Below are 14,050 nucleotides of genomic sequence, written 5' to 3' on the forward strand. Positions count from 1 at the left end.
GTCTGGTAAAAGAAAGCTGTCAACCGCATTAGCAGAGATATATCATGTCTTACATATTAGGTTGCTTCTATGATATTGTGTATGTCCCTTATTTTGTGTATAGTGCTGCCACCCTGCATGCTTCTTAGCTACCTGTTGGTCTATGGTAATTCTGTCCCTCACTGAGGTAGCTTAAATGACTGTTCTTTGATGTACTCCAACATCACTAGCCACTCGCAACTTCATAATCAGATTTCAATGTCAATCTTTGCCTAAAAAAACAAATAGGAGTGAATAGATTGTTCATTTGGTCACATTCTATGCAGGCACAAGGACTCGTGTGTGATCTCCTCAATCCACATGAAGAAGGTGAGCGTGGTAATAAGTTTAAAATCGCAGTGATGAGAAGATAGGGGCTCCCTCGGGCTTACTAGCTCTCTTGCTTAGTTGAATTGGCAAGCACTAGGTCAGTGAGAAACCTTGTGTCACAAGCCAAGGTAGACATATGAGGAACAACACCAAAGGTTATCTTGTAGCCCTGCCCCTTCCAGAGTACCAGCCCCATCTCTGTCTTTTGGCATCTAATGCAGGCATCCTCATCAATACCCCACAGGCAATATTCCTATTGATTCTTGGAGTCTTACATTCTTAGTTGGTTGCTGAGAACTGGCTTGAAATTTTGATGATGTATCCCCCATTCCACACATGGCTTTTTCTGTGTCTTGCTCATGACTTCACCTGTGAAAAATACTCTCCTTTTCCACCCTTGGGAACACTTGTAATTACAGTAGGATGGGGCTGCCATAGTTTTTATTCCCTCCGAAGAATGGCTTTGGTCCGGTTCTCCACTCTCTTGGCAAGGAGTAAAAACAAAACCTCCTACCAAACTCACTCCACTTTAATGTACAAACGTCTCTAGCTCCCTACTATGGGACACTTACGTTGCAGAGGACACACCCCGAACTTCAAAACCAGTTGCTCTTGTCTAAGAAAGAGGTGACAGGAGGGAGCAGAAGATGGCTAGATTAAGTCAGTTCTGTTAATTTTTGCTTAAGTCTACGCAGGATTTTAAAAATAATGGTAACAACTGTGTTGTATTTAAATACAAGAAAGAATGAGAATGTGTTCTGGAATGCTTTGTCACCAAGGTCTTAGATCCATGATGAGGCCAGCCAGAAGTATCAATTCTTAGCAATAGAATTATCTTTTCACTGCCTTATAATAGGACAAGCTAATGGAGGGGATATCGGGCCATTCCATCATCTGCTACTTGTTGTTCTTTATCCTCCAATGTCTGCGAAGAGAAAGATGGTATTGATTAGTGTATCCATTGATGGAATTGTTACTTCCTTATAAGGCAGAGCAGATTCCGGTGACTGAATTTAAGTAGATTTTTCTTCTTTTGGCTTCTTAAACTCTTCCTACCAATGCAGATTACTTTAGCAAACACCGAAGGCCAAACTAGGAGGTGCTGCTAATGGTACAGAGAGCAACACCATCTAAAATAAAACCTGATCCTGAGCCCTCAGACTGTGAATTACAGCTGGCTCCCATTGCAAACAGATAACATTTTCTGTTTCCTCATGGCAAACCCTGTGAAGCCAGTCTGAAGCGGCCTCTGTGGGGAGTGCTAGACTTCATGACTCAGGAGTAGGAAAGCAGGTGGCAGTTAAAGAAAGAATTGAGTGAAACTTTTCTGTTCTGCTAGTGTGAATATTCTTATGCACACAAGAAGTCCTGAGTTGATAATGCTGTCTATTCCTATGTTGCTATGCTGCCACAACTGCCCATGTTTGAGCTATGTACATGCCTCTTCATCACATGTTGTTAGAGGCAGTGTGGAGGTCCAGTCTCTTGCTGTTCTGGATGAGTACAGTGTCTGACATTTAAGGGACCCCCCCAATGCTGCTCTACACCCAGTCATCCTTTTTCCAACAAGATAGTGCTTTTTAATAGGTCCTTTGCCCCATTCTACATCTCTGACCACTCCCCTGACTGCCCCCCGCCCCATGAATTGAGATTTCAGTTGCATAACCAACCTTCCCTACTCACATTCTGTGTGTCAGACTGTAGGTGAAGTGTGCCTTAGTTACTTTTCCTGGGACTGTGACAAAACCTGACAAGAGGAATGTGAAGAAGGAGAGTTTATTTTAGTTCAGTGTTTGAGGGCACAGTCTAGAATGGCAGAGAATTTTGAAGTAATGGTCACATTGTATCCACTGCTAACAGGAAAGGGGAGGTGAATTCTTGAACTCACCCTTTCTTCTTAATTAGTCTAAGACCCAGCCTTTGGAATGGTGTCATCCACATTTAGGATGTGCCTTTCCTCTCAATGTCATCCAGAAACTCTCACCCTGGGCATGCCCAGGGGTTTGTCTCCTAGTTAAGATAGATTCCATCACGTTGACATTATTAACTATTACAACTCTACACCATGTCAAACAGAAACTCAAGTAGATCATTTTGAAGTCACAGCTTTCCGTCTCTTGTCAAAACCATCTATAGTCAAAATGTATCCAACGTAAAAAGTCTCTGTAGTCTTCAAGAGTTCTAACACTCTATGAATGTACTTGTGTTGTCTCTACTGAGACCCCGGCAGTTTCTTAACTCTGAGTTGCTATAGCATAAACAAAAAAGTTACGTTCTTTTAACAGTCAATGACACAGAATACATGTTCCCTTTACAAAACAGAGACACGAGGACATAGCAAAGAATTATCAGACCCAAGCAGTACTCAAAACAAGGGAGACTAATGGGAATCCTTCAGCTCAGTGTTTGGCAGCTGGAGCTCATGATAGAATCATCTGTGATCCAAAGGACGACAGCAGCCTCACCTTCCAGCTTTGCAAGCCTGGAGCACACATCGTTCAACTTTACTCCTTGCAGGCAACACTCCCAAGCTAATAGCTGAGGATCCTACCATGGCTACTTTCCTAGAGTCTCCAGTGAAATCAGGCTTTTCCTTCACAGTTCGTGCAATGGACCCTCAGGCCTTCCTTTTGAAACAATGCCTTAAGCCTCCTCCATTCCTGATTTTTTCATCACTCTCCCATAGAGTCTCACTATGTAGTCTTGACTGGCCTCAATCTCTCTCTCTCTCTCTCTCTCTCTCTCTCTCTCTCTCTCGATATATATATATATATATATATATATATATATATATATATATATATATATATATATATATATCAGACATCAGACCAGTATATATCAGACTGTCCTTGAACATCCACCTGCCTCTGCATCCCAAGTGCAAGAATTAGGTGAGCATCACCATGTCTAACTTTCTTTCTTTCATTTTTCATGTATCTATAACTTGTATAACTTGGACTACCTGCCAGGTTCTGCTGTAAACATGAGAAATATCCTGGCTTGCTTGGGCCAGTTACTGTAGTGGCCTCTGTTAACTGTCCAAGCTGACACTGGGCCATAATTTCATAGGTGGCTGTTTTTGATCAGGAAAGCCCTTCAGCAGCTTTTCTAGTTTAGGTCATCTCTTTTTGATGAATTTGTATTTTCACAATTGTATCCTTGAATGGCTAGGGATCTGCACTCTTTAAGGGCATCTTTCCAGCTGCCCCAGTGCTGAGAAAGCAGCTACTCCTTGATGGGGTTGATCTCCTTAATAACTGCAACTATTTTCTCTTCGTCCTTCTTGTCTGAAATGTTAATTCCTTTCCTGAGCAAAGTGCACACTTTTCATACCATTTGGCTCCATTTGTAGCAATCTTTCACTGTACACCTGGAGAATCCTTGAAAACAATAGTCATGACTCATCATGAGTACTAGCCTGCCTTGAGATTTCCTCCACCAAACTACGAGTCCATTACTTTTGAATTCAACTTTACTCAAGCTCAAGACAAGGGCTGAGAATATGTAGATTCTTTGCCAAATATGACCTAAATGACGCCTAGCTCATTTCTCAGGAGAGTCCCTGTTCCCCTGTGAAACTTCCTGATCTGGACCTCTATTCTCCCAGAATTCCCAGGAGAATGACTCATTAAGTTCTCTTTTCTGGTGTTTTAATGGGTTTTCTAACTGACTTAAAACCATATAGCCCAATCCCCAAATCCAATTTGTACTTCCCATATACTCACCAGTATAGGATGCCCAGTGTAATTGTGGTGGGCAACTTAACAAGTGGTCCTACTTCTCAATACTAGTTTTCTATGATGGAAGTTATTTTTCTCATATCTATGATAAATACATAAAAAGTATATTGTGGCTCGTAGTTTGAGCATTCAGGACTTAATGACCTCCATAGTTTGGTGGCAAGAGGATTGCTTTCAAACTTAGGAAGTGTAGAGTTGAATGATGATGCTTATCTCAATTGTTCCTTCTTATACAGCTGAAAATCCCACCCAACCCATAGAATGCTGCTACCCATATTTATAGTAGGTTGTTCCACTTCTATTAATCCTATCTAGAAACTTCGTTACATAATACCCAGAGGTTTGTTTCCTAGGTGATCTAGATCTGGTCCAGTTGACAATATTTGCCATCACAAGATGCTCAGGTATGGGGAGGCAAACATATTAGGAGATGGCTACCAGAGAATGAGCTACAAAAGGAAGGGAATTTTGTGACACCTTACACAACGGGGGGAGGGGCACGGGAATGTACCAATATGAGTGAAATGACAGAAAAGAAAGGTTGCTTCTAAGTAAAGGCCTTTATTGTGGTTTCTATAAAAAAGAGATAAATCACGGTAAACATCTCAGAATTGTTTAATTTAGTTAACTGAAAGACTCCTAACCATAGAGGTTCTTCTTGGTGAATTGGTATTTAGACCTAGGCCATTGTGAATCATTCGCTGCTATGTCCAGTCTCCATAAAGGAGTATTAGGGTTCTGGAATTGTTGTCTTGGATATGAAAGTGTGCTAGTCCTGTAAGTTGTTCACTCTGTGTAGCAACTTAGTAACCTTGAGAGGGGCAGCTGATTCCTCTCATCAGGGTCCTGGATGTCAAAGCACACAAAAATTAAGCTACAGGGTTTAATGTACTTGGCAGTTACCCAAACACATGAAACCATGTGGTATTTTACTGTATGATGCTCATGTTCCAGTCCCTGATCCTCAGCCACTGGTGTAAGGTCCAGTTTTCTTGCCTACTCTGTCGACTTGCAAATAAGTAAATGCTGTAAATTAACAGGTCCCAGGTTTGTCATGCTCCCTGCCCTCTTACCTACCTTCCAGAGGCCCAAGTTTAGGGACAGCTTCTCCATGAAAACCTTTGAGTTGTGGTTGAGATGGAAATGAGAATCTGTATAGGATGTACTAGGATCAGAGTTCTACTCCTGGATATTCCTCTAAGAAATCCCTACTTCTCAAGCATTACAACTTCATTAAAATTCAAATAAAATTCCCTGTAAATCTCGCCCATTTGGGTTTGCCCTCTGTCATCTCTCCTCTAGTTTTACTGGGCCTTTATAGCATTGAAAGTCTTGTTTGTTATTCTGAAGGCACACATATCCTATGCATGCATTTTTGACCCTGAGCTTTAGATACATTCCAAAATTTATATTTTGTTTAGAGTTGGTAAGTATGCATGAGTTTTCCTGCAAGCTCTTGGTGGACACATCTGGAGAGGCTAGGTTAACATCTCTGCTTTATCACTTTTAAGTATAACATATATCATTTATGTTTTCAAATGAGACATAAACTATAGCATGAGGAGCTGCTATGTAAGGTAGTAGAGAAGGTTACATGTTGTACAGGATGGATTCTGAAACAGGTTTGCTCCTCACCTTTTACTGCCCATAAAATGGACATGTTTGCAGAATTGACCAACTGGCCTGTGGACTCCCTTGCTCTCAAATATACCTACATGCCTTCAAGTTTTCAGCTCAGTCTTTCCAGAACAGGATCCAGAATGGCCTGTGACTCATTTTCTGATATATACTACATATATATTTATGCAATATATGTGTGTATGCATGTATGTGTATATATGTACATATGTATGTATGTATGCATGTATGTATGTATCTGTGTAGCTATTCCTGATTTTATTATGTTCAGCCTTTGGGTTGCGCACACACACTCCAATTAGCTGTTTTGCCAAAACAAAATGTAAAATTTAGTTTATGGTTCCCTGGGTGTGCATTTATTGGTTTTGTTGGTTGCATGTATCAGGGCTGTGGTTTTCTCCCATGCTCTGCTTTGTCTCAGGCTCCCAAATTTTCTTTCATCATGTTATTTGCAGTTGAGATTATGGACCGGTTAGTGTAGGATAGTTAGGGTGAGCTGAGAGGAAAAGAACATGTGAACACTGGGGCATAGAACCCTCCCAAAGGCCACTACATCTCCATTGGATGTTTCCGGAAGGCCTGTATTTGTAGCCTTTGTAAAGGCAGAAGAAAGTAGCTGCAACTACATAGATGGTTTTATAAATAGAGGTCACTGTAGAGCTTGGTTAAAATGCTGTTTGCTTGGTGGAAAAGTATGTACCTAGGGATCCAATCAAGTTCCTTGCCAGCCATCTGATTTTACAATAATGGTTTCTTATTCTTTATTGCTGCATGATTGCCTCAAAATGCAACCTGTCTGGTACCCTTAACTAAGTTAAGTACAATTTTATGTGTGTTATGTATGTCTTTACACATTATGCTTTTTAAACACAACGATTTCATTCCTAAGGAAGCAGCACTGTTTCTGCCCATTTCAGGACATGGGATTCAGCCCGAGTTTGTCATTGCATGCTGGAGTTATACTTGTGTTGAACACAAACTAATTTTCTTTCTTTGCTTTCTCTTCCCCCCAGGATTATACCTTAACTATGTATTTCCAACAATATTGGAGAGATAAAAGGCTCGCCTACTCTGGGATCCCTCTCAACCTCACGCTTGACAATCGAGTGGCTGACCAGCTCTGGGTGCCTGACACATATTTCTTAAATGACAAAAAGTCATTTGTGCACGGAGTGACAGTGAAAAACCGCATGATCCGCCTCCACCCTGATGGAACAGTGCTGTACGGGCTCAGGTCTGTCTGTCTGTCTGCAGGGCTGCGTACGGGCTCAGGTCTGTCTGTCTGCTCTGCAGGGCCAGTTTTGAAGTTATATGATGCACTGGCATTGCGTTTCTCACTTGAGATAATTCTAGTAAGTGAGACCATGTCCTTAAATTAATTGGTAAATATCTGTGAAGTATTCCTAGCTTTGCAGAAAAAAAAATCATCACTTTCAGATGTGGGTCATTACTGTTACTATAAATAGTCATGAACATTTGCAAAGTAGTCTCATTATATATATATATGTATGTATGGGTTGCCATATCGAAGAGCACAGATTTCCATATCATAGCACTTAGACCTGTAATTAATATTGCCCGGACACTTGAGAAGCTTTAATTGGTTCTTTTCAAAGCTACTGCTTAGAAGATATCTTCTGTGAAGATTTAAGGTACAGTGTCAGTGGTACTCTATGAAGTCAGGGCCACTGATATTTATGGAGAGACTGAGAGCCTTCCTCAGGACATAGCATTTCTTCAGGGCTTAGGATGTGGTCCCTCACCTGAAAACCAAGCTGCTTCCTGAGCTGCACCGAGGAGGTCCAGGGCTTCTCTGATCACCAGGAAATAACCTGACCTTCCTATGCTGTTCCATTCCGCTGCATAATAATTGTATAACTTTCCTGAATGGTATTCTTAAGTCTTCTGTCTCCAAATGGGTTTCATTCTGACTTTGGTTCTCTGCTGTTGTTTAGTATAGAATTACATATGTGCCTGTCTAGCTTTCTTGATGCCCTAGATTAGAAGTGCCCTTGAAGCCTTCTAGGAGAGCCCCACGATTTTTTAATAGAACTCATATGAGTCTCTTAGAGGAAAATCTGTCTCCGGTTTTGAGTTGAGACCTTTGTCAGAAGATTCTCATAGCTGAGTGTACACCCTCAATTGGAGCTGTTGGAAACTACACACTGTGACTTATAGAGAGAGCCTCTAGATAGGAGAGGCATTTACTCAACTTTGCCTTCCCTGGAAAATGCTAAATATCTTTTTTTCTTTTTAAACAAACCACAGTATTGGAGCAAAAGTTGGAATTTCTGCCAAAAAAATATAAGACCTTTCCAAATATAAGGGAGTAAAGGGCATATGCCAAAAAATATGGTGATACTTCCCAGAAGTCTAGTCTGATATCACTGTGGCCAGGTTTAATGTTTTATATTTTTGCAACACAGTGAGACACTTGGTTTCAGTGTAAGAAGTTCTGAGAGGACTCTGGTCACAGAGAAGAGTGGTGAGACATCCCAGGACATTAAATGGAAAGCCATTTACCTCCCTGTCCCCTTCCCTCACCACAGCAGAGGCAGGGAATATGTATTTGTGCCATACTTTTCTCTATATGTGTGTACATGTTTGTGTGTGTGTGTGTGTGTGTGTGTGTGTGTGTGTGTGTGTGTGTGTCTAATGGGGAAAAGCTAAGAGCATATATCAACTAAAATTGATATCTGAGATTTTGAATTTTTAAAAGAAAACACGTTTTTTGGGTTCTCTTCATTTTGTTTGTTTTTCTTCATTTAAAACATAATCTTGCTGGGTGGTGATAGTGCATGCCCTTAATCCCAGCACTCTATAGACAGAGGCAAGCGAGTCCAACGCCTGATCTAAAGAGTGAGTTCCCGGACAGTCAGAGCTATACACAGAGAAACTGTGTCTCAAGAAACCAAGGTAGTTTGTATGTCTTAGTTGTGTATTCCTGCAAAGAGGAAGAAGACAGCTTGAAGGAACTGGTTCCCTCCTTCTACCGTGTGGGCTTCTAGAATTGAACTCAGATGGTCAGGCTTGGTGGTGAGGTTTTTGACCTGTGAATTGCTTTTCTGGCCCTGCTTTCTTTATTTTCTTGCCAGCAGTAGAGTATATCAATTTGTCTTTATTAAAATCAAGGGACTTTTTAACTTCAGGGAACGGGAATAGAGTTATATAATACACATGCAAGTGGTGTAATAAGTTTACAAATCTCATTTAAAGGTGTTAAATTTAGTGCCAAACAATATGTAAGAGTGAAAAATGACAAGACAGAAAAAAACCAACAAGAGTATACTTTTAAAAATAGTATCTATAGCTCACACTTGGCCTTGAAATTAAATAATAATGCAGTAATAAGTCAGGGGGACCTTTTGTATTGGCCTTTGTACAGTGATCTAAAGATAATCTTTTCAGTTGAATTTCTGTCAGTTACCTGAAATTAGGAAGCAGCTTTCCATGAAGCCTTTTCCTTTCTGAGAACAATTGTCATGTGTGTTTCAATTTCTATGTCTGTAATAGTTCTTCATATTTCTGTGGATCTACACAAATCATCATAGCATATGATGTCAACTAAAGGATATTAGTTGATATACATAGCATGTCCTGTGTATGCAACCTCTGCATTGTGTCATTTGACTTCATGGAACTTGGCTAGTCTACAAATTTCTATCTTGATATTTTAAAAGAGTATACATTCATAATCCTTAACGTGAGCTTTTTCAGAAGAAGCACATTAATAATTAAAGATACTCATTTTTAAAGTTTGTATATACATTTATTCCTCCTGGGCTAGTCTATGAAATGTACTCCAGTCTTCCATATAGAAATATAGGTAATGTTTCTTTATAAAATAAAGCACAGGTTCTCTTGTCAGTATCATTCTATATCCTACCCTCGGCTCTTCTTTCATTTATTGTTACACTTACTGAGTAATGGTGATAACGTAACAAGCCAAGGCTATGCCAGTATCTCACGTCTGGATTATACACCGCATCTTTTGGTAAATAGGATCAGACATTCCTCAGTTTACAGTACTATGATATCTTTATTAACTCTTCAGAGTTTATTGTAATTATAATGTACAGAATCCACCCAGCTGACAGCATCTCAGTGTGTCACCCTTTACCTGTGCACATTGGCTGTCTCTGCAGCTTGAGGCTAACTGGGAATTGTGGATTTTTATGATGCCCAGCAACATAACAGAGGCTCCTGAGAAAAGAGCAAAATTCAACATCTACAGTCAGTTCTTTCCCGAATGCCTTTTGCTTTTACACAAAAACATCAGAAAGCTAAGATTGACCTTCTTCATCAGTCATCTTCTGTATTGTGTGTAGGAATGTAGGAGACATACACACACACACACACATACACACACACACACACACACACACATACACACACACACACACACACACAGAGCAAATTCCCCATAATTCTGCCTTGCTGTCTTTGCACTCTTGAGTCCCACCAAGATGGGGACAATTTCCTCAGGGCTTTGGGTGTAAGTTGTACTGACTGTTCCTGAGGCTTGCAGTTGAATTTTCCAACAGTTGAATATTGAGCTTGTCCTCATCCTGTCTCTCCAGCTATTTTTCCACTGGGGATCTGCCACTACTTTTTGTTTCTGAGTTTCTTTTCCTCCACATATAGCCATGAATCATCAAGGTCGTGGGGGGAGGGGTTCTGAAATTTCTGGAGAAGATAAAGATCTTTGGCTACAGACCAGAAGTGTCATACATTAATACGTCAGATCAGCCTTATTCTGGGAAAGCATTGATCCTTCACTCTGCTGATGGAGTGAAAGGTTACTGACACTGGGGACTGCTTCTTCCAACTTCTCCAGTTCCTTGAGATCGAGGTTTGCATGTGTTCCTTAATGGTCACTGACTTGGCACAGCTGACTGCAAAGGCAGGCTGAGAGGCACAGGCCTAGCTAGCTAAGGTGTTAGGAATCTCTGGGTGAGGCACATTGCTGTCGTGACAGGGCATGCTCCTTTTAAACTTTCCTTTCAGTAGTCATGCCTTTCAAGGTATTGGGAAGGTCTTGGCTGCCCTCCTCTGCCCCTGCATAGCTGCTCTGCTTTCCCTGCTACCTGTCCCTCTCCATTGGGACATCTCTCCAGAGGGATCATCTTCCCTCTCCATCTTCTCTAGCTTATATTCAATTTCTGGATCCTATTTTGCTATTTATTGTCTCTCTTTGCCCCATTAAACATTGGGTATTTGCTCTCTGCTAGGTGTTAATAAGGAGGTTTCAAATAAAATGTCACTTGCTCTATAAAGCACCCGAGTTTGAATGATGATCATTAAAGCCTGTGAGCATATTTTGATGGGAAATGTGAAATATTTTGGACACTACATGGTGATGTTACCACATGCTATTAAAAACTACAGAAAATTATTAATGAAACCAGTTGTAAGTTTAAAAGCAATATTAAATCAAACTTAGAATAGATTTCCAAGGATCCAAATTGAGTCTTATAATTGATTTTGCTTTTTATTCTGAAGCTGTATTTTTTTTATGGTCCCTCAGTACAACTATCTATTTACAACATAAAAACTTCTGATTTCCTAGAGGCGTTGGGGCCTCCAATATATTAGGGTCTCCACTCAACCCATCCTTCAGTCTTCAGCTTTATGCAATGGCCCTTCATGGCATTGTTTTTAGTATTCTCTGGTAAACCATGCCTGTTCGCAACAAGTCTCTGAAAGATGAAGGAAAAATCCGATACCTTCATTCTTGCATTTTCATGCTTCCAAAACCAATTCTAAAAGGATTGCTCTGCCAAGCTTGGGATGGATTCTTCCCACTTTGGACCATATTAGCAGTACCTTTTGTAAGCACATTTCTGTTTGTTTGTTTGTTTTTGTCTTGTTGTTCTTTTTCATAGGATTCAGAAACTCTTCATGCTCTTTCTTTTCCTCACAACTTGAAAGCTTACTTCATTGGTATTTTGCCCTAAGGATTCTAATTTCATTGTTCTGGTGCTGCCTAGGCAGTCACTTCTTCTTCTTATCTCTTTAATATTACAGGCTCTCTTTTTCTCTGTAAACTGTACATTTTGTATTTCTTTTGTCCAAAAAACTCTATTTTACTATGCATCTGCAGAATAGTTCTCAGTGTTAACCAATCCACAGAATCAACGATATGCCGAATCTGTCAATCAATCAATCAATCAATAAATGTTTAATATTTTCAGTGAATCCTTTGGCAAGATCTTAGGTCAAGGACAGATTGCATGTACATTATTTGTCAAAATATCCCATGACTAATATTTATTCCAGTTACTTATATCGAAATATGCAACCTCTATCTTCTACATTTTTATAGGCTCTACTTCCTTATAGTCTCCAAACATCACAAAAACAGCTTTTCTGGATCAAGGTTTCGAAACCTTTCATTTTCTTCTCCAAATTCAAATGGTCAGGTTTTTCACAACAGCAAGTCTTTAATACCAACTTCTGTATTAGTTTTATTGTTGTGATAAAACACTGTACATGAAAAGATATATAGAAAAAGAGTTGATTTTGGTTTACAGTTCCAGGAGGAGAGGCCATATTGTTAAGGGAGACATGGAGGCAGGAAGCCAGGAGCAAGAAAATCAGAGATTGCATCATTATTCATAAATACCAAGGAAAGACATAAAACTGGAAGTGCCAGTCAGGCTATCAACATTCAAAACCTTCCCCTAATGACATAGTTCTTTCAGCAAGGCCACACCTTCCAAAGGTACCATAACCACTCCAAACAATGCCATTAAATTGGGCACCAGGTATATATCCCATATATGAGCTTATGGAAGACATTTCTCATTCAAACCACCAAGAATCCAAAAACATCCAACCAAGCTAATCTCTTCTTATTTCCAATAATTTAGCTAATCCTTCCTAACATTTTAGTTTTATACTTACATTTTTTATTGCACTGATTTTTTCCTTCACTTAAAATAGTTTGTTTTCATGTTCTACTGCACTGAGTTCGATTTCCTGAGCAGCAATGTGCTGACAGTGTACATCCCTAGCTCATTTTCCTATGACACAGAGGTTTGTACTTTCCATTTTGGGGAGCCAGTATCTATGTATTCTACTACTTCCCAGGTAGAGAGGAGAAAGAGAGAGAGAGAGAGAGAGAGAGAGAGAGAGAGAGAGAGAGAGAGAGAGAGAGAGAGAGACTGTTAAGAACTTTCTAGAAATTATAATATATATTGAAATCTGGCCAATGAAACATACAGCAGTTACAGCATTTATATTTAACAATGATATTGAACAATGATAAACATCAGAGGTAGATATTATCACTTCAAGCTATGTTTGTATGACCCCTTGCTGTGACAGTCATATATTTATTTTCTATATTGATTCATTGTTAAATGTTTATTATACATTAACAATTTATAATTATATCGATTCATGGGATAAAAGTGATGTCATGATTTGTTCATGCAGCATGCATTAATTGAATCAAATCAGGTATCGCATTGCTTTTTAATTATTTAATCTCCTTTGTGGTGAGTACACTAGAAATATTCTTTTAGGAATTTATATCTAACAATTTCAAAGTTGTTACAGTACACTTATTCTTTATGCTGTGTAGTATATCTAAAAAATAATCTTCCTTTCTGAGGTTTGGTTTGTTATTATTATCCTCTTCTTTCTTCTCCCATTCTACTATTTATTTCTGAGTTTGATTGGCCTAGATACTACATACTACATGGTTCTCTGCTTGGCTTATTTTTATAGCATAATGTGTTCTGATTACATTGATGTTGTCACAAAAGAAAAAAACTTTTTTGTTGTTGTTTTTGTTACTTGGACAATGTCTCATTGTTTGGACCACACCTTTTTCTCTGTTAATGTGTTTTAATGGTTGTTTGGTTGTTTCTATAACTTCACAATTGTGAACAGTGTTGCATTTAGCATAGGAGTGTAGGTATCTCTTTAACAAATTGATTTTAAAACTTCAGGTAAATATGGAATTACTAGTTCTTGTGTTTATTTAATATTTTTAGTGATTTGAATACCCTATATAACACTTTGAATAATGGCTGTGCTAATTTACATCCCCACCAGAGCACAAGGTTCTTTTCTTCACATCCTGGCCAATACTTCTTTCTAATTTTCATGATAGCATCCTCATATGTCTGTTGTCCATGTGTTTGTCTTATTTTGAGACATGGCTCCTTTAAATATGAGTATAAACACTCCTAAAGTTTTCTGGGTTTCAGTAATCTGACTCCTGTTAAAACTCATGATGTAGAGAAATTTCCAGAAAATATTAAATAATTGAAATTTTCTAAGGACTTATTTATATACATTAGAGACTTTGT

General features: G+C 39.2%; 1 protein-coding gene across 3 annotated transcripts in view; it reads left to right on the forward strand.

The window, feature by feature from the left end:
• Gabrb3 (gamma-aminobutyric acid type A receptor subunit beta 3) overlaps window positions 1-14,050 on the forward strand; it is a 235,459-nt gene that overhangs the window by 163,806 nt on the left and 57,603 nt on the right. For all 3 annotated transcript variants that reach the window (XM_039101122.2, NM_017065.2, XM_039101126.1), the window contains one exon: window positions 6,743-6,963. In XM_039101122.2, the coding sequence (XP_038957050.1) occupies window positions 6,743-6,963 (221 nt within the window). The remainder of the gene's footprint in view (window positions 1-6,742; window positions 6,964-14,050) is intronic.

This window comes from Rattus norvegicus, chromosome 1, assembly GCF_036323735.1.
Source record: "Rattus norvegicus strain BN/NHsdMcwi chromosome 1, GRCr8, whole genome shotgun sequence".
NCBI lineage: Eukaryota > Metazoa > Chordata > Mammalia > Rodentia > Muridae > Rattus > Rattus norvegicus.